The 22,049-nt window shown below is 38.2% G+C and overlaps 1 protein-coding gene across 1 annotated transcript in view; it reads left to right on the top strand.

Moving 5' to 3' along the window:
* STK39 (serine/threonine kinase 39) overlaps positions 1–22,049 on the top strand; it is a 125,015-nt gene that overhangs the window by 73,021 nt on the left and 29,945 nt on the right. Inside the window, exons 11-14 of the mRNA XM_088146699.1 lie at positions 16,827–16,949; positions 17,042–17,074; positions 17,844–17,906; positions 18,820–18,887. Of these exons, the coding sequence (XP_088002825.1) occupies positions 16,827–16,949; positions 17,042–17,074; positions 17,844–17,906; positions 18,820–18,887 (287 nt within the window). The remainder of the gene's footprint in view (positions 1–16,826; positions 16,950–17,041; positions 17,075–17,843; positions 17,907–18,819; positions 18,888–22,049) is intronic.

Raw genomic sequence — 22,049 nt, 5'->3', positions numbered from 1 at the left:
TCAAGGAAAACATCACATTCATGTTAAGAATAATAGTTCAGTGGCTCAGAGATGGTTCTTCTCTTGAATTCTAATCAAAAGAAGGCAAGATTTAATTGAATCTCAGCTTGTAAATAGATCCACAACTAAATAATATTGACATCTCTTTGCTGTGTCTCCTGATAATGTCTTGTTTATCCTTCTCAAACCTGGGTAGTTTTAATCTTGTCAGCTTCAGTCAAAGTGGAAATCATATGGGATAATGGGAACTGTTGTACAACTATCTGAACAACCAGTGAAGACTCGTGTAGTCAAAACAGATATGTGATATAACATTGATGGCAGCTATTCCCTATTTCCTCTTTTATGATGTTGCACTGTGTAAGTATGTGTGTGAGAGAATGTGCCAACTGTTTGAGGTAGGCAAGGTCAAGAAACAGAAACAGCAGGATTCCACAAATTGTCTTTATTGTTACAGGGCAGAACAACGGAGTCTTGGAAGCCTGTCAGAGTTTCCCTCATATACCAAACAAAATCAAGGCAGGGCTATTTTGGATTTCTTTATCATGTTTTCCACTTTTTCAGGACTCAGTAGTCCTCCCTTAACGGTTCATTGCTCCCTTCCTCCTTCTCAAGGGCAAGCCTACATTCTTTCATAGAGAGACTGGAAGAGGGAGATGTTACATTAAATTAGCTCTCCAGATGTATCAAGACTATAATTCCCAGAATTCCCCTCTGGGACACATGGATGGTTAGGACCGTTCTGTTTTAAGTTATTTCTGCTTTGATCCTTTGTGTTTCTTTGGCAAAAAAGATTCAGAAGAAATTTAAGCTAGTCTGGATTTTGATATTTTTGAACCTGATGTTGTGATAGAAAAACACCTCACTCCCCATCCCCCCGCAAAACCTTTGCTTTTGGATCCAGTGAAGTCCTTAACATTTTTAACACTTAAAGAGTTTAAATATCCCTTATGGTCATACGTTGTTAACAAAGGCCATAAATAATACATTTAGCTTGAGATGACCGTCTTCAGTAGGTCTGTGATGTTGAATTTTGAATTTTTTGACAGCTCTTCAAGTAGATCTCTTCACAGCAGTTATCTTTAGAATTTACATAGCAAATTACACTTAGTTTCCTTCTCCTTTTCGTACAGAAAAATCTATTCTAGGAACTCAGTGGCAGTCGCTAGATGGAGTAGATTATTTTTTCAAATAGCCGACAGGTACATTTCTATGTTGCTAACCAAACTACTTTTGGGTTTTGGCAGACAGTTGACCTTCTACAGATAAATAACAACACTGCTTAATCCTCATTTTTTAGTACAATTAGTCCTGTATTTGAAAGCCAAAACACACCAGTACTTTTCCATCTAAATGCTGGCTAGTAGGCCCATTTGCAGAGTTGCAAATGTCACAAGCTGGGCTGTTCCATAACATTCCAAAATTCTGATTTTAATTGGGTTGGTTAAGGTTTTCAATTCTATTCCATATTAGTAAAGCTAAATGATTTTTTTAAAGTTTACATACTAGTTCAAGATACATTTTTAAAAGTATCCTCTAACATAGACATTAAAGTACACAGTGAAAATTAGAAAAAAGGCTCCCTTTTTGCTTTCTGTTAGATGGTATTGTGCTATCCAACATATTCAGAAGAGGTCCTTTATAAAATGCAAAAATCTTTTCCTTCCAAGAGCCCAGCTTCTTTAGGGCTTCATGGAAGTATGCTTTAGTCACACTAGTATGCTTTGCAAAGTGCCACTTTTGAATGCTTTGCACAACTCGAGCATTGTGTATTCAAATTTTTCTCTCATTCAATTGTAAGGTGTTTATCAGTGCCCTGAAGTTTGTAAATAAACACGAAGCCTGATCGAGTTGGTATTATGCACTTGCAAGCCCACAGATTTCTGTTGGGAAGATGTATAAGCATGTGCTTTATTCTTTCATTGAGGAAAAGGCCTAAGTACTTTCTGAATATTTCAGATGAACTTGGCAAAACAAACTTCTACTTGTGTACCTTTTTACATATTTTCTTTTCCTGGTTTGCTTCAAGACTGGCTTAACGTGACATAGTATGTGTTTGCTACCTTTGAAGGTCACAGCTGACAGTTATTATGTACTGTGCATTTGCTCTATCAACTTCTATTTACATTGAATTACATATTTTTTAAAATGGTAAATGACTGATTTGTCAGCGGCTTATGCTGAGAGAAGCAGTACTTAGAGTGAAATTTTCCCTTGTAACTATTCCTAAAATATACAGCAGAGGGCAGTAGTACATTTGCCAGTAATAATACTTGTACAAGTACATGCAAAGCATAGAGAATTTTATTCTCAAAGGGGAAAATGTTCATAATAATTGGTAAAACTGTTAACATGTTATTTTCTAGATTTGTCCCTTTTACAGGTATTCTATAGTGTGTACCAAAAGTCAGGCCCCATAGACAATTTATTATATAATTACATTAAAAGTTCATATAAAAGTCTTTCATTTGTACAATAACATTTTCTCTGGAAAAAAAAATACAATTAATAAGACCTATTCTGATTAGCCAACGGGGCCTGACTTTTAATCCTACCCATTGCATACTATTTTCTAAGTAACATTATAGTAATTTAGAACATGCTGAATATGTTTAATATGGGCCGTATAATATTATAGGGCCCCAAATATATAATACTAAAAGGCATGTTCATGAGCTGTGGCCCTGTAGTTTAGTGGGGGAAGTCTCTTCAAGAAAAGATACTTTTCAGCCCTCCCATGTTAGCGTAGTAGGGGAGGATTTTCAGTTACAATATATAAAGTGCCTGAGAATTGTTTTCAAAATGAGTTCTGTGATTTGTCCTTGATATCTTGGGTTTAATATCCTCTTAGTGGTTTGTCTTTATATTCAGGGCAGATTTTTCCCAGCAAAGTGCCAACCGGATGTTAGACCAACTTCCGTAATCTCCACCCACATTTGGAAGGTACCACCTTGGAGAAAGACTGTTACAGAGTTTGATCTGTGGACTAGGTGTTTACTCCCTGGAGTTGTGCATATCAGTTGTTAAGTATAATTCCACTTGGCAGTATAACATACTGCTTTTAATTAATCTCAGTGACCTTCCTCCATATTCCTCAAAGATTAAACCAAACTGAGGTAGCTTGGGCTATACATTTATATTAGATGTGCCAATTTAAAATATTAAATAGCTATTTTGTCACAAATGGTTATAGGCCTGAATGTAAACTAAAGTTAGGAATCAGGAATTATAGAGTGGTTGTATGTCTCTTCTTTCCCTTCCCTATCTTGTGGATTTGCTGTAAACATTTGAAACACCCATTTTTGTTATGCTTAGCATAAGTTGGAGAGGAGACGTAATTATGGTTGCTGCTAGAGGGAGCAATTCAAACAGATCATTTCTAAGCCCAGTTTGAACCTTTTAAGCTTTTTTCAGGCGTTAAGATCTTTGGGTGGACAAAGATGGAAAACTAAATGATCCGTAAGGTTCCCCTTTTTATCCAGTCTCCTGTGTTGACTTACCTTGCACATACAGTATCCCTTGGAGGCATATGTGCACATAAAGCAAATGGTTAGATAAGCAGTTAAGGGTATATTTTTTTAATCTAGTGGGATAAACAGAAGGGCTTTATCTGCTGTATCCTGCAGGGTAATCAGTGCTACCATTTGCATACCTTTCTCATATCACAATAAAGCATGTCATATTAGTTATTGCATCTAAAAAGTAACATTAATGTTGGATGCCAAAATTGTAGTAATTGTAGTAGTGCAACAAAAAAGATTGCTGGTTGCTATTACTGTTAAATTCTTTAGCCAAGAATAACATCAAAAAAATCAGAAAGATACTAGCATCTTTGTGGAGTCCTTGGGGTTCTCTGAGCTTGGTTCTTTTCTTGCAAACATCTTCTTCCATTGCAGCTTCTTATATGTAAAGTGGAGAAGTAGAATATGAGTTATTAATATTTTTCAATAATACCCTCTGAATAAGATGGACTGTTCAAGTCAACTTTGCTTGTAGCTCACTGAGGGGACTACTGGTTATAATGGACCATATCTTGTTTCCTGAAAGAATTCCTGTCTGCTGTTAGATCTAGTTGAGTTTATGGTTAGAAAAAGCCTCCATTTTAGTGGTCTGTTAAGCAGGCTGATAGAGTTCTGTGATGAATCTTCAATATCTTTTTAACTTACAATATTAGAATTTTACACAATACAGGCATATAAAATAAATTCAGTAACTATTGAATTAGTATAGTTATCTTTGAAATAATCCTTATTTCAAAGGTTACTATGGAGAATTGCATGACAGTAACACAGTCCTGCTGACTTTATCTTACAGCTTTGTGCAGATCCCTTTGTATTTATGGGATATGATAATTATGGATTTTTTCCCCCAATTGGTTCCATGTGCAGACAGAATTCTGGAGAGGGGTGAGATTTTCCCGTTGTGCTCTGCTCTGTGGCTAAATGAAACAGTTGGGGGATAAGTGAATGAATGAGAAGTGATAAAATGCTGTCTCTGAGAGAAGGAATAGCTTTGCGGTCAGGTGTTTGCTGAAGAGGAAGTAATTAGTTCCTTCTAACCTGAATTATTGTCATCTTGGATTTCTAACACATGATTTTAGGAGGAAATATGTGGCAGCAATTAAAGTGTTCTTAGAAAATGTGCAGTATCTGTTTTGGTTGGGATTGAGTCTATGTAGTAAATGACTAGTCTGTGTACTTCTTACCCTGACAAATCTCTCAGTGGCTTGGGAATATTGCAACTAAGGCATCTTTCTGAACTACCTGGCCAACATGGAGAGTGAAACTACCAAACAGAAGTTTTTCTGGTCATTCCAGAAAATAGAAGATATCAGAAACTGGTGCTTCAGAAATACTGTTCAACTTTTTGCATACATCTCTGTGTTGGGGGGGAGGGGGGAGAGGGTGTGTGAGTGTGTGTGTGTGTGTGAGAGAGAACAAACTCTGTATTTTCTCTGTAGGGCTGAGTATTTAATATCTATGTCCCAAGTTTGAGGAGAGTTTACCTGGAAGTATGAAGTGTACTTTTATATAATGATGGTCCCCACATCTTTCTTTCTTACATCAGATTCTGTACCATCATCTTAAATCATGGTGGATTAGAAAAGTATATGTTGAGTTGATAAATGCTATAGTGGAAGTGCAAGACAGGCTATTATACTGTTCTACAGACCATAAAACTGATGTGATACTGCCTTCATGACTTCCCAGTTTGTTTCTAACCATAGTCTCTAGTTCCATCTATCCACCTGAAAATATATAGATCATATATTTATGGGGAAAGAAGCTTTTCTTTCCATCTGCTTTCCAAAGCTTAGTCAGAACACTTCAGTTATGATAAACTTTTGAGAAATGAATATATGAATCTATCTTACACTGATTCAAAGAATCAATCTAAATTAGCTTTAAACCACAGGACTTCCTTAAAACCTTCAGCTTAAAACCACAGGACTTACCACAGAGACCCCAGAAAACAGTAGCCAACACCCAGATAAGCTGGGATTAACACCAGGCAAACAATCAAGCAGAAAATAATACCCTACTCAAGGAACTACCAAGGAGAAAACCACACCCCCACCAACACTGGCAGGGCAAGCTACTATATATAAACAGGGAGCAAAGCTCACCTTCACTAGTATTGATGATGTTACCTAGTTGGATAATTAAATGTCTGCAAGTAAACAACCAAGCTCAGAGAGCACCAAGGACTCCATAGCTCAACCCTGAGCTACATATATTCTCTTATATTAAATTAGCTTTTCCCATCCTGCAGATGAGTTGGGACTCAAAGTCCCAGAATTCACCAGCATGTTGGCTAGGTCAGGAAAGCTGTTCTGGATCACTCATTGGAGATTCTTAGGGGTATTAGGTATAGATCCCTTCAAGTCACCTCCCACCAAAACATAAGAAGTCCCAGAAAAAGGAGTTGGTACATGGGAAAGTGCCTGCTCTTTCACTAAGTTAGAGTCTGTCCTATTTTGAGGGGATAGTGGAAAATTGTTGATGGGTTTTTTGGGCCTTTTTTACTACTGATTTACATAATCGGATGTTTTCTATTGTTCAGTTATGTTTTAGGGAATTTGTTTTCCATTTTCTTAGTTTTGCTGTTGCTAGTAATTTGTTTTCTGTTCCTCTTTTTAGAAATCCATAACAGATAGAAAGAGAATATAGAGAATATCATAATTTTTTTTTCCAAAGACAGTATAGTTCAGCATACATTATATCAGAAGTGGATTCTGTATGCAGGAGAGTTAGGTTCAGGCTCCATTTACTTAAAGTTGCATCGTTGTTGTTTAGTCGTTAAGTCGTGTCCGACTCTTCGTGACCCCATGAACCATATTGCGCCAGGCCTTCCTGTCCTTCACTGCCTCCCTGAGTTTGCTCAGTTTCATGCTCATTGCTTCAGTGATGCTATCTAACCATCTCATCCTCTGCCGTCCTCTTCTCCTTTTGCCTTCAATCTTTCCCAGCATCAGGGTCTTCTCCAAAGAGATCTCTCTTCGCATTAGGTGACCAAAGTATCTGAGCTTGAGCTTCATTATCGATCCTTCCAATGAGCAATCAGGGTTGATTTCCTTTAAGATTGACTGGTTTGACCTCCTAGCAGTCCAGGGGACTCTCAAGAGTCTTCTCCAGCACCACAGTTCAAAGGCATCAATTCTTCGGCGCTCAGCCTTTTTATGGTCCAGCTCTCACAGCCATACATTACTACTGGAAAAACCATAGCTTTGACTATGCGGATCTTTGTCGGCAAGGTGACGTCTCTGCTTTTTAATATGCTATCTAGGCTTGCCATAGCTTTCCTCCCAAGGAGCAAGCGTCTTTTAATTTCATGGCCGCAGTCTCCGTCTGCGGTGATCTTGGAGCCCAAATAAATGAAGTCTGTTACTGCTTCCATTTCTACCCCTTCTATTTGCCAGGAATTGATGGGTCCAGATGCCATGATCTTAGTTTTTTTAATGTTGAGTTTCAAGCCAGCTTTTGCACTCTCCTCTTTCACCCTCATCAAGAGGCTCTTTAGTTCTTCTTCACTTTCTGCCATTAGGGTGGTATCGTCCGCATATCTGAGGTTGTTGATGATTCTCCCTGCAATCTTAATTCCAGCTTGTGATTCTTCCAGCCTGGCATTTCTCACGATGTACTCTGCATATAGGTTAAATAAGCAGGGTGACAGTATACAGCCTTGTCATACACCTTTCCCTATTTTGAACCAATTGGTTGTTCCATGACCAGTTCTAACTGTTGCTTCTTGGCCCGCATACAGATTTCTCAGGAGACAGGTAAGGTGGTCTGGTACTCCCATCTCTTTAAGAATTTGCCACAGGTTGTTGTGATCCACACAATCAAAGGCTTTTGCATAGTCAATGAAGCAGAAGTAGATATTTTTCTGGAACTCTTGTGCTTTCTCCATGATCCAGCGAATGTTGGCGATTTGATCTCTAGTTCCTCTGCCTCTTCGAAACCCAGCTTGTACATCTGGTAGTTCTCGGTTCATGTATTGCTGAAGCCTAGCTTGTAGGATTTTGAGCATAACCTTGCTAGCATGTGAAATGAGTGCAATTGTGCGATAGTTTGAGCATTCTTTGGCATTGCCCTTCTTTGGAATTGGAACATAAACTGACCTTTTCCAATCCCGTGGCCACTGTTGCGTTTTCCAAACTTGCTGGCATATTGAGTGCAGCACTTTAACACCATCATCTTTTAGTATTTTAAATAACTCAGCTGGAATACTGTCATCTCCACTAGCTTTGTTGTTAGCAATGCTGCCTAAGGCCCACTTGACTTCACTCTCTAGGATGTCTGGCTCAAGGTCAGTGATCACACCAGCGTGGACATCAGGGACATTAAGATCTTTCTTGTATAGTTCTTCTGTGTATTCTTGCCACCTCTTCTTAATCTCTTCTGCTTCTGTTAGGTCCCTGCCTTTTTTGTCCTTTATCATGCCCATCTTTGCACTAAACGTTCCTTTCATATCTCCAATTTTCTTGTAGAGATCTCTAGTCTTCCCCATTCTATTGTTTTCCTCAATTTCTTTGCATTTTTCATTTAAGAAGGCCTTCTTACCTCTCCTTGCTATTCTCTGGAAATCTGCATTCAGTTGCTTATATCTTTCCCTTTCACCCTTGCTTTTCGCATTCCTTTTTTCCACAGCTATTTGTAAAGCCTCATCAGACAGCCATTTTGCTTTCTTGCATTTCTTTTTCTTTGGGATGGTTTTAGTTGCTGCCTCCTGTACAATGTTACGGACCTCCGTCCATAGTTCTTCAGGCACTCTGTCTACCAAATCTAATCCTCTAAATCTATTCATCACCTTCACTGTGTACTCACAAGGAATATGATCTAAGTCATCCCTGAGTGGTCTAGTGGTTTTCCCTATATTCTTCAATTTAAGCCTAAATTTTGCAGTAAGAAGCTCATGATCTGAGCCACAGTCAGCTCCTGGTCTTGTTTTTGCTGTCTTTATAGAGCTTCTCCATCTTTGGCTGCAAAGTATATAATCAATCTGGTTTCGGTATTGACCATCTGGTGATGTCCATGTGTAGAGTCGTCTCTTGTGTTGTTGGAAAAGAGTGTTTGCTATGACTAGCTTGTTCTCTTGACAGAACTCTATTAGCCTTTGCCCTGCTTCATTTTGTACTCCAAGGCCAAACTTGCCTGTTATTCCGATTACTCCTTGACTTCCTACTTTAGCATTCCAATCCCCTATGATGAAAAGGACATCTTTTTTTGGTGCTAGTTCTAGAAGGTGTTGTAGGTCTTCATAGAAGCGGTCAACTTCAGCTTCTTCAGCATCAGTGGTTGGGGCATAGACTTGGATGACTGTGATATTGAATGGTTTGCCTTGGATACGCACTGAGATCATTCTGTCGTTTTTGAGGTTGTACCCCATTACTGCCTTTCCCACTCTCTTATTGACTATGAGTGCAACTCCATTTCTTCTAAGGGTTTCTTACCCACAGTAGTAGATATAATGGTCACCGAATTAAATTCACCCATTCCCGTCCATTTCAGTTCGCTGATTCCCAAGATGTCGATGTTCAATCTTGTCATCTCATGTTTGACCACATCCAGCTTGCCTTGGTTCATAGATCTTACATTCCAGGTACCTATACAATATTGTTCTTTACAGCATTGGACCTTCTTTTCGCTTCCAGATACATCCACAGTTGAACATCCTTTCGGCTTTGGCCCAGCCGCTTCACTCTTTCTGGAGCTACTTGGAATTGCCCTCCGCTCTTCCCCAGTAGCATATTGGACACCTTCCGACCTGAGGAGCTCATCTTCCGGCGTCATATCTTTTAGCCTTTTAACATTGTCCATGGGGTTTTCTTGGCAAGGATACTGGAGTGAGTTGCCATTTCCTTCTCCAGTGGACCACATTTTGTCAGAACTCTCTGTTATGACCTGTCCATCTTGGGTGGCCCTGCACGGTATAGCTCATGGCTTCACTGAGTTACGCAAGCCCCTTCGCCACGACAAGGCAGTGATCCATGAAGGAGAAAGTTGCATCATGCAGTCATTAATGACGGGCAAGATACAGAGGAAGTCCTATAATATATTTTTCATTCATCACTGTTCTTTCCTCATTTACAGAGGAAAGCAGGCCATTTTGTCAAAATCTCAAATTCATGTCTGAAATCAAGATTGCCAAGTGCAATAAAATGCAGTAAATTTATACCTTTAAAAAAACCATCCCTGTATCCTTTTCTAGCTAATAAAAACTATATAAGTTTCTTTAGTAAAAGTGAAAAGACCTCTTTTAAACTGTTTTTCTTCTTTTTCCATAAATGTTCCTAATTGTCTTAATTAAAGTGGATAATATTCATTTTTATAAATATCTTTTATGGTAATTTAATTATAACCGAACAAATGAATATTTGATGAGTCGCTTGTAGCGGAACAGTGACATCAGTTTGCAAATACTCTAAACTGAATTCTACTAGTTATGTCTGAATGAGCTTATTTCACAATTCATAGTTGTTTTAACTATAGCTTATCATCCCATCATAGTGTTTTTCTACTCTTAAAAAAAAATTCTTTACATCTGGTTCTCAAGTTGCAATTTACGATGACTGGTTTGCACTCTAGTAGGGACTTAAAAATCATACCTAAATTGCAACTTGCAAACCGGTTGCTTGATTAAAAGACGGTAGAGCTGACTTGAGGAAGGTAAGAGACAGCCATCAAGGGGGGACTTGCAGAAAAAATTACCCAGTCCTGAGATAGAGGGAGGCACAACAGAGAAACTCAAAAGAACCCCACCTTGATTTTGTTTGGTATAAGATGGGACAAAGAGAAACTTGGACAAGCTTTCAAGATTCTGTTATTCTACCTTACTACAATAAACAGCATTCCTGAAATCCCTGCCATACCTGTATCTTGACCTGGCCTATCTTGAAAAGCTGACACTTGATTATCTAGGAGTTTGATATTTTTAATAATACTTAGGACTTTCAAAACTCAGGCCAATGCCCCTGAGCTTCCACCATTTGAGATAAAGTATTCTATCACTTTTGACTGTGATATAAAGTCATTGGAAAAATATTCCCATTCTTTCCAGATAACGTTGGGGAAAGCATTTTTGTATTTATTTCAATACTCAGCTACACTTGCTGGCATGCACTTCATTCTCTTTTCACTATATAATACAAGTTGATGGCAGAATGCATTAAACCAAATCATAAACAGCCAAGTTGCCATGTGGATGAATACTATCACCAGAGTATACCCAATACAATAGCAGCAGGATGGAGAGGTCCAATCCAATGATGCTGTTCTGATGGTACGCATAACACAGCTGGGACTCAGAAGTGTTGTAGGTGATATACTGGACAAATCGCTAAAACTTTTAAGTCTTCAGATTTATTGTAAAGAGTAAATAACAATATTGTAAACACATTTTGGGGGAAGAAATGTAGACTTTTTGTTTCTGTTGTGCAGTGACTCAGGTTCTTTGATGGTGTGATTGATGGGACTTCTCTTAAGATAATCTTACAGTTAAGGACCACTGAAATGTAGTATTCTATATCAGATGTATAGTTGATGTGACATGCAGTGGCCATCTGAACTGAGGTGGTAAAAGCCCCAATAGCAAGATTTAAACATGACCAGAAATTACTCTTCTTTTGCCACCCCATCTTTATGTAAGGAGTAAAGGTGCAGGAAAGCAGAGGTGTATGCAGTTTTCAGGAGGAATTATTTGTAATAAATTTAATTCACTTGCAAGATGGGGAATATAGGACATCCAAGACTGGTAAGGTTCAGATGAGTATCAGTGTAATAGCACTGAGCAGATGCATGAAACACTGGTGTAATAGCATAGAGAAGCTGACTGTCAGTGAAAGCTTGAGAAATAGAGATCTGATGCTGTTCCCTACTATTTGCTGTCTTAGGCTTCTGTCTTATTTGAGATAGAATTAGTTTCTGACAGATAACCTAATCCTAAGGATGACTTGTTGTGGTCCCCTAGATGAGATTACCTGTAGTCATGCTTGCTATTCTCAATTGTTGCCAGTCACATTAGCAAAAATATCCTTCCAGTATAAGTTCTTGAGCATTTCTGCATCTTCCAGCATCTTCTTGAATTGTAGCCAGAAAAATTGGGAAAAAAATACCCACAAAAACATATCCTCATCCAGCAGAATTGTGCTCTTTTATGGTCAACTTGCTTTTTGCCTCTTTCCATCATTGTTTATTCCACCCTCTATTTTGTCCTCCATTCTCTGTTACAGCTGACATTCATTTTGTCTTCCTCCACAGCTGTGGTATGTTGACAGGAGCTTGTTAATCCTGCACACATATGCACACACAAATACACACAGAGTTTTTTGCTTGGGTACAATTTAATGTCAGCCACTCTTGCTCCATTTTTTTTTACCTGTATATTCTCTTGATTTGTATGAACTGTCTCTTCTCTTACTATTTGTTAATTTGTCTTTCTAAGACTGAAAATTCTTATTGTTTCCCCAATTTAACTTACAAATAGTTTGGCCTTTCAAGCAGCCCTTCTATTTGGGGAAATACTGCAAAAGAACCAAAATTAGAAGTCCAATTCTTTTCCTCCTCTGCCAGAATAATTGTAGTGCGTGGCATGACATGGCTTAGCCAATCTCTGATAGCAGATGTTCCTAGAACAAAAGAAGAGAAAGTGTAGCAATCTTTCAAAAGTGGGTCTGTATTTCCTAATGCCTAGTGGTTAGAGTATTAGGCTAGGATTGGGGAGCAAAAAGTAAGGTCTCCCTTGAGTTGATGTTGGGTTTTTTTGACAGTAGTATGGAAATGGTTTGCCATTACCTTCTCAAGAGATGCTTTTTCATCTTCTTGTACTACTTCCCTGCCTTGGGATTTCCTGATAGTTTCCCATCCAAATACAAGCCAAGTCTTACCCTGCTTGGCTTTTCAAAGTTTGCTATGTGTTTCCCCTTTTGAGGACATGACTGAAAACAAATACAAAATAAATTACATGTAGTCCTTGCTTGCTGACTACTTGCTCAGCAACTGTTCAAAGTTACAACAGCACTAAAAAAGGAGACTTAACCGGTCCTTGAACTTGCAGCCATGCAGCATCCCTGCTGTTATGTGATTGCGATATTGGCACTTGGCAACGGGTGCGCATTTATGACAGTCACAGCATCCCATGGTCACTTGATAGCCATTTGCAACCTTCACTGCCAGATTCCAACAAGCAAAGTCAGTGGGGAAACCAACAGGAAGTCGCAAGTCATGGTCATGTGACATTGTGCTTAACCTGTGGTGATTTGTTTAATGACCAGAGCCATGGTCACATGATTTTTCATTTATGACCATGTCGTTTAGCAATGAAGTTGCTGGTCCCAGTTGTGATCAGTAAATGTGGACTACCTGTACGTTAGACTTTTATATCAAGTAATATATACAATACTTTAAGTGTGTTTATGTATATCCACTGCAGGATGAAGGAAGGCCTTCTCATTAAAGTTTATGGTAATACACCATGGTGGTCCAGTGTGGATTGATAGGTAGATGTTTCTCAACTTCCCAGTCTAAGGCTGAATGAGAGTGACTGGTCCAAAGTTGCTCAGCCAGCTTCCATGCCTAAGGAAGAACTAGAACTTATGGTCTAGTCCAGCACTTTTAACTATTTACACCAAACTGGTTCCCATGTGTGTGTGTGTGTGCACATTTGCACCTGTGTTTATAAGTATGCACCTCAACACTTAAAGAATAAAAATCCTTCCTAGAGACCAAAAGCTCTATACTAATGAATCAGAATGACTGAACTCATAGGGTGGAATGTTGGGGGTCTCAGCTTCCCCCCCAGAAGTCCTCTGGATCTTCACATTTGGTCCCTCTCCTGCTTTGGGGTAGTAGCGCTACCTCCTAGCTTCCAGGGGGCACCTCAGCTAGCATCCATTTCTTAACCCTGAGAGAGAGGGTTTCGACACCTTGTTTTGCTTTTATGGTGATTAAAAGGACAGAATGCAAAGAGTGCAATAATATCTATAATGCCTCTTCCTGTTCCTGGCTGTGAAGGGTAGAGGTGTGCTAGCTAAAGGGTTCACCCCAGCCTCCCTCACTGTGGAAGATACACCAATTCCCCCCCCCATATTAAAAAAGAACAATAATAAAAAAGAAAATATATGATACCCTTTTTATCTTTAAATATTAAAATGCAAGTGTTCAGTATTGAAGAAAATAGATTACAGAGCTGCCTGGATCCTGGTCAGCTTCTTACAAACTAGTAAGAAAAGAAAATGAAAAAGAAATGCTCCAAACAAACCACAAGAGGGCGGTGATCTGTTATAATTTTTTTTTTTTTTTTTGCCTGAATCTACAGGAAGTATCCAGAGAGACATCGTATAATTATTACATATTACAAAATTGTGTTTGTACGCAGCCAGAAGTAAGAATAAAGGATGCAGCTGAACACTCAGGTTCATAAGTTGTACAGAGAAATAAAAGACAGGAGACTAAACGTAACACAGCAAAGCAAACTCAAATTCCTAGTACAAATTACAACCTTCGCATGCTACTATTTCAAAAAAACCTCCCCAAAGTAATCCTCTTGAAGCAAGATCCTCTTTTTTTTTTTTTAAACCTAGACCTCCTCCAGCTTCTTGGGGTATTCCAGCTGTTTATCAGAGGCTATTGAGGAGATGGAACCCCCATTCCTTGTCTAGCCTCCTTCCAAAAACTTCTGAGTTCTGCTCTTACTATAAAATGGCCAAACCTTTCTTATCTCCAGCCAGGGAGGAGGGCCTGAGGTCTCACACCCCGTATGCTGCCAAGCATCCCTTTCTCACGGGCTAGGTAGATTGACAGTCTGTATAAGGGGTTTGGAGATAGGCAGCATTCACATCACCGTGCCAACCTTGGAAGAACTTTGGATTTTCATTGTTCAGGTCTCTCAATTAAACATGTCGTTTTTGTTTTTGTTAATCCCATCATGGTTATATCCATGGGAGGAGGGAAGCTGACTGCCCCTTTGTGGCCTTTTGCTGAAATTAATTTCTAAAAATGCAATTGTCTTTATGGAAACAGAAATATCTTTTACTAATTTGGAAGTTGTACTATGTCACGATGTTGTGGTGTGGATTATAGTGCATACAAAGGTAGGTTTTGTAACTGCCAAGCAATAAGAGAAGCATAGATTCAAGGAAATGGGTTGTATTAAGTAATTAAATGAATTGAGAGAGAATGGCTAGGCATGTGCGCCATTTATCAGTTTCCAAACAAACCAACAGAGTTGCGGAAAAAAGCTTTTGATTCCATTCATTGGGCTAACCTAAGCCTCACCTCTGGGAAGGTGTATTTTGGAGCATTGATAGTAGATAAGTTTTGAAGACGTGGTGTACACTTCCCTTTTGTATGTATAGAAGGGACTGATTTTTAAGTGTTGAGGTTTGTTCTGGAGAAAAAATTGGTTTTAGTTTGGGGAAGGAGGAATAAGGGCAAGACTAGTGAATCTTTTTCTCAGGAAATGATGAAAGGTCCAGGCCTGCTGGGAGCATTTTCCACGTCCCAGGCTCTTTGGATTAAAACGATGAAGCAGCTGTGTCACTGCAATTTCAAACCTTAATGTGACAAACTCTGTGGCAGGAGCATACTCTTACTGTGGTATGGTGAAGCATTTTATTGTGGCATAGAGAACTCCTGTGTGATCAACAGTTTAGAGGCAATCGTTAAGCACTGCGCATAAAGACCGTGCCCAGAAGAGAAACTACTTCTGTATTTGGACTGTGAAGCATCAGGGATTCCTGTCTCTGTATGTGCATTGTCTGCTAGGGCTCTGCAGCCCTCCAGATTTGAAGGGGAAAAGATGCTTTGAAGCTTTTGCAACCAAGCCTGTAGCACTTGCCGACAACTCCTTAAACCAAGCATGCCTTTTTTCAGGATTATGCTGCAACTTCAAAGGGCAGCCGTATGGTCGTGAGAAAAGGCACAATGGAGTGATGGTGGTGGGGTGAAGTCACTTGATGATGGGGCTGAAATTTTTAGCTATTTAAAAATGTTTGAGTGTTGGGAAAGTTGAAGGGAATAGGTGCATTGTTCTCAGCTCCTTGGCTTTAAAGGGGCCAAATGTTTTGCTGTATATTTTCATATTTCAGTGCTGAAATTCTGGGGTGCTTCAAGAGCCATAAAGATGCAGGCGGGGGCTGCATGTGGTACATACTGTATCCACTTACACTGTAGTAAAAATGAGGGCAGTGATAATGTTTTGCCAAGTTTTTCCTTATAATTACAATTCCATTTATGTGCTTGCTTTTCCCCTTCATCTACCTTTACAAACATATTTTTAAAGGCAGGATGGACTTCCCCCCAAACAAAGTTCATCTAGATCATAATTCTGAAGGCTAGGGGAGTCCTGAAGCTCTGTCAAGGGGGAGAGTCTGTCTGTCTGTCTCTGTTTCTCTCTCTCTCTTTCTCTTTCTCTTTCATTTTTTTTTTTTAAATCAAGGACCTGAGTCATAACAGAGAAAATTAAAAAGAAATGGAGATGGGGCATATTGACTTTTAAAGCTAAATGTAGACTACATTGTGTTAGACCTCATGACCTCCATCCATTTGTCCAGTCTGCAGTATATTGCCTGGATATCTTTTTAAACGTGAATAAATTTATGTTATATGTTCATATGCAGCTCCTCCTAAAGTGCAGATTGGACTGGAAAGGTCAAAACATTGATGAATAGGTTTTATCATTTTCTTGCATTCTTGGTATTTTTCTATCTTCCATAACTTATAATAAATCTGCTTGAGATGCAAATGCATACAGTATGTGGAAACGGGAAGGCAAACAGAATCAGCTTGCAATTTTGTTTCTGCCTGGAAGTTGTAATATCTGTGTGATTATAGGGGCAGCTAGAAATACTTCAGGCTGAATTCTGTTTAAAAAAAAAGGATAAGGGGAGATTATGGGCAAGGCATAAGAAAATACATTAACTGCATAATTGCACGTATAAACCATGTGTTTTTTTAAAAAAAAAATAGCGTCCAAGAGGGCTCACAGTCTTAACAAAATGTTGTTTTCCTAATGAAATTTTCCATAATGTAAAGTTGCTGAAATGACTTGAGTAGACTGAAAAATTTAAGCCTTACAGAGAAATTACCTGTGTGGGTAAAAGTGTCAGAAGGCTCTAAAGAAGCAATATAGTGTGGGAACAAGGGTGCAAATTAGCTACAATGTCCCTGTGAGATTGCTTGGATGGAAAGGGAAAAACTGGCCACAGGTCATCCAGGGAGATCCATAGTTGAGTGAGTATTTGAAACTAGGTCTTCCCAGTCCTAGACCAGTGGCTTATCATCATACCTTAGTGGCTCTTTTCAATGTTGTCTTTGTCCTTTCATTAGGTTAGAAGAGTCCCGGGTTCTAGTGGCCATCTCCATAAGACAGAAGATGGGGATTGGGAATGGAGTGATGATGAAATGGATGAGAAAAGTGAAGAAGGCAAGGCTGCTTTTTCCCAAGAGAAGGTAATTTTGGGAAACCACATGGTTGCTCAAGTAAACATTCAGCATTTTGATACTCAGCTGGCAACTAGCTAATTATGATGCTTGCCTTGTAGTCACGAAGAGTAAAAGAAGAGGCAGATGCAGAGGTAAATGGCTAGATTTACTTCTTTCCCTTTTTGAATAGGTGTGCATGTTTATTTCTCTGTGTGTATATCTACATGGAGATGTGAATATTAAAATGGTGATTTTCAGTAATATTTTACAATTTGAAGTTCAAGGTCTAGGGTTTTTTTTACATTTTCAACAGGATGTAGATTTCAGTTTGAAAAAACCCACACTGCTTTTCAGTAATTTTTTTGAGTAATAACTAGAATCTGAGGCGCAATTCATTAATGCATAATGTTACAGTATTCGTTTTTAATAAGGTTGTATGCATTTAGTTTTTGTATGCCACTTTTAAATAACCCCATATGTGTAAGTTCATATTCTGTTGTTAAACTTGGATTGTAAAGCTAATATTTAGCAGTTGGCTTTTTTTTAGCAATTCAGAATTTATTAATGTTCTTTGTAACTCTGTACTTTGTCCAGAGAACTTGCGCCCTTGAGTTGATTTAAAATATAATGATAAATGAATAAAGACTTAACTCAATGTTTCTTTCCCCTTTTGTTCTTTCTGTGCTCACTTAATCTGCACAGGAGGGTTTAAGATAGACAGAATTTCAGGTGACACAAAAGACTGCCATTTTCACAAGTTTATGCAGGATTAAAGGGATTTATTTAATGGAAATACAACATCAAATCCTGCTTGAAATCCTGCTTTTTTTTTTTATTCCTGGTTTTTACTATTTTGCATTGCAGATGTATTAAATAACATGTTTTGTGCCATATTCTAAAGATGTAAACTCTTTTGGACAGATTTCCATGTATTCCAGCAATATCCCTGACCAAATACAGAACCTGTCTATAAAAGGTTCTCAGGTACTGTTACTATTAACATTTCTTATTGTACATAGATTTGAGAGCTAGTTTGCACTCAAACTGTGTGATCTGAGTAGACACAGAGTTGAATGAAGTGGCCTTGTAATAGTTTCCTTGCAATCCTACTTTGTCATTAATTACAGATTCACTATGCCACAAATTAGATTAAAGATTGGCTGGGTTCTCAGATCACACTAAGACATGGGTTGTTTTACCCATGGCTTGTTCAACAAGCCATAGTGATTTGGTTCATACAGTGCTCAGCCATGAACCATTGATGACCAGTCATAATGGCTGAATTCACACTATAGGCTAAGCTAAAACTATGTAAACTACATTATTTCTTACCAGTTGAGGAAGCTATATAGTAGTCATGCAAAGTTGACTGTTCCCATGATGATTTGCGGGGAGAACGTAGTGTAGGTGAACACATTATCGCTTTAAGTCATGTATGAACAATGCCACTGAATTTTGTTTATATTATATGTGGATGTTTTAATTGTCACTAAAGGCTATGGCTACTTTCCAGCTACTTAATCTTTTATTTTATGCAGTGAAAATGCAAACAATAATCACTGCTGGATTCTCATAAAATGTACTGCTTTGTTAAATCAACAGGAGATTTTGTTAGTAGCACCCCGACCTATTAAGCTGGGAAAGTGCTTAGAATTCTAAGGGCTTTTGGTTTAATACCATACATTTATCAGATTAATCAGGGGAATAGACTTATATTGGTTTTCCCCTTTGCCACCTTACTGTAATTTATGCCACTTTTAATATCTGACCTACAATTTAAGATTAGTGATGGCTTCTAAGTCAAACTGAATAATTATTACCTTAAAGAATTGAACCTATCCCAGTTTCTAATATGGCAATTTAAAAAAATGTATTCCCTTCCCTCTTTTTCATTAAGGCACGATCTGCTATTACGAATGAATATAGCGCTGTTCCATGTGCTGTGAATCTTGTTTTACGACTAAGGTAAGAAGAGCTTGTCTCTTTATCTTCATTTCCTTTTTTGGCCTAGTCAAGTCTGTTTATGCATGATTCTCTTCATTAAATTCTCATAATATTAATAGGAGAAATGTTAACATGGTCAGCCTCCAGTACGACCAATATGAATCGTGTTCCCGCAACTAATTGCTCTCTTTTAATTGCTTTAAAAAATTAAAAATAGAAGAGTGAAATACTGAAAATGAAAAGAGCTTTAGGCTAAAGGCACTCTTCATTAAGTATTTTCTTTTTTCCTTTCTCCTTCCTTCCATTTTAGGATCACAGAGATTTTAATGAGCTTCTTTCACACTTCAACAGTCAACCTATAACAAATAAACCATGGTTACATTACAACTTGCCTGTTCAAAGCATTTTTATTGGGCAGGTTTCATCAGCTGTGGGAGGAGGTTATGGGGAGAATAACTAATGTATTTTCCAGGCACTTTACCATTTTAGAAAAGATGCAAATATGGTTATCAGGTTCCATAGTTGTTTGGAAGGAGACAGAAGTTGATTTCCATTTTAAGAAAATGAGTTTGATTCTTAACCAAATTTTATGGAGAGCTAATGAATTTTCTTAGGTTTAAAATGGCTTTGTGTGTGTGTGTGTGTGTGTGTAATCCTAACCTAGTTTCTCTTTATCAATCTAAAATAACTTGGAAAATTAAAACATCTTCAAAACTGATTTGTATCTTTATTCATTGCAAAGAAGGGGTATATTCCCCATTTTCTCTTGGGAATGCTAACCCAAACATCAATTTATTAGATCCATGTTCCTCCTGGCCGCCTGGGAAGTGATTTGCGGTTGAACCTATGCAGTAGTGTCGGCTTCGTTGAGCGAAGGATTGGCCCTCATTTAAAAACAACAACACATTTACATTTCTCTCCATAGTTTGTATGCAGGGTGGTCCTGTATAAGGTCAATGGGTCAAGCCTGTCAGAAAAAGCTAAGACAAAGGCTTTCTTTTATGTTAATTTTATTTTGCACTTCTTTGGTAGTTTGTGAAAGGAAGAATTGGTTTTTCTCTTGTAGCAGCCAAAGCACTGTGTATTTCACCACAAAATATGCTTGGAGCTCCTTGATTTGATAATGCTGGAAAGAAATATGGAAAGAAGTATGAAAAGTTAGAACAGATTGCATTTGTTTGTTTGTTTGTTTTTTCCTTCCCTTTCTCAGGCATGTCCTGCCAAGTTAGAAGACTAGGAGGCAAAAAAGTCTCCTGCAGTTCAGGGGCTGCAGAATAGCTTTCGATAAGAGCATGCTTCTTTTCCCTTCGTTATAGGGAAGGGCATGCTGGTGTATTGGGAGAAATGTAAGTTAAATGGAGTGTGTAAGAAATGTGTGGGGTAAAAGAAGAGATAGGGTAAAGAATGAATGGGTGTGGGTTAAGAGGAAGAGAAGACTGAGAAAGTCATGGTTGGATGGAGTTGATGGTTCCTCAAAAAGAAAGGTGAGAAGTTTAAAGAATAAAAGACAGTGTATAAATCGGTGGGTGGTTATGGTTGAAGCACTGATGGTTTGTAAAGATACAAAGGTATGGAGAGCTATAGGGAATGGCTGTAAACCAGATTAAATAGATTTTCCTTTTCTTTTTTCTTACCTCCTACTTTTATTTTCTTTGTTTACTATCCCTTACTCTCTTTTTGCATAATGTTGCTTACCCCAAAAGCGGAACAACATGATGCGTATGTATGTTTGTAATAGATAATAATATAATGTGTAGCCCCTAATCCAAAAAAGTTGGCAGCCCTAGATTAGAAGAAATATGCTCATCTTCCATTTTGATCTATACTCAGCACTTTAAGATAACTATTATTTTTATTCTGTATAAAATCTTGTGGATGTTGTTAGGTGTCTGGTTTGTGTAACATTTGTATCTGGTTTATAAAGTCCCTTCACAATGCTTAGGAAAGAAGATGCTGCTACCACATATTAATGGATATGGGGAATGGTTTGATTAAAGCAATGGCGTATCAAATATTTGGTCTGTGTATATAACTTAATACCAGCTGAAGAGATAGAGTTGCTTGTAGTTTCTTTCTCAGGCTTGGCTGTTCATTAAGAATCTGCTCTGTGCATGGTAGATGTGCATCTTCTATGGGTTGTACTCTGGTCTCACATACCCATCATGGTCATATGCCCGTGCTATTTCTTTACATCTCGGGCAAGAAATTGGTAGTAGCCCATGCTTGCTAGAAATCTCATCCATGATTACATTTCTCCTGTGCAAGTGATGGAATGAGCAATGATAATGGAGATAGTAAGGGTCCAGAGGCTCATACGGGTTTGATACAAGTCTTTTTTGAACATAACAAAGCCATCTTGCCTTATTTCCAGGGCTGTTTTCAACATGGTGTTGATCCTTAAGGCTAGTTACCAGTGGTGAAAACGATACCAAGAAATACCTCAAATGGGCTGATTGAGAACATTAGTTGTTTGTTTACTATTATAAGCCATGTTTCCCTAGTGTTCTGGTTGGCCCATAATATAATAACAACAAAAATGATGCTTGAATATATACTGTGAAACCATGCATGCAATTCATAATTGTGGCATCAAGTACAATGATCCTGTCTGAGGCCTGGGGAATTACTGGTAACCTGCTGGGTTACTGCAGGTAGTTCCTGATGCGGAAGGATACTACTGCTGCTGCTGCTGCTGCTACTTCTACTACTACTACTACTAATAATAATAATACAATTTCATCAATATGTGGACAATCCTTAGGCTTTTGGATAAAGCTTGAATTGATCCTAAACCATCAGCATTTGCTGAGCATTCTTCAGAAGAGAATACTTACTTACTTACTTACTTACTTACTTATTTATTTATTTAAAACAACTGTGAGAGAAGCAGGAACACTGATATCTCATGTAATCTGACAAGCTTTCAGCAATTAAAAAAAAAAAAGATTTAATTCTAGGATCTTACAAATGCCGAGTAAGTATGGGGAGATCATGGTGTTCACAGGTGACCAATGGATAACATAGTGGGAATGTTTCAGAATTGCTAATCCAGGACATTGGATAGAGTAGATAGCGATATACCAAGGTAGCATTGAATACATTTAAAAAATGGGATTCCTGCCAAAAAAAAAAATTTAAAAAGTAAAGTAGCAATAACAGAAAGTTTGGTTTTTAAGAACATCA

This window comes from Python bivittatus, unplaced genomic scaffold (assembly GCF_059951505.1).
Source record: "Python bivittatus isolate LINGU-HERP-01145 unplaced genomic scaffold, Pbiv_v1 ctg000480_np1212, whole genome shotgun sequence".
Lineage (NCBI taxonomy): Eukaryota > Metazoa > Chordata > Lepidosauria > Squamata > Pythonidae > Python > Python bivittatus.
Note: the sequence above shows the minus strand (reverse complement) of the source record. Positions and strands in the feature narration are given on the sequence as shown.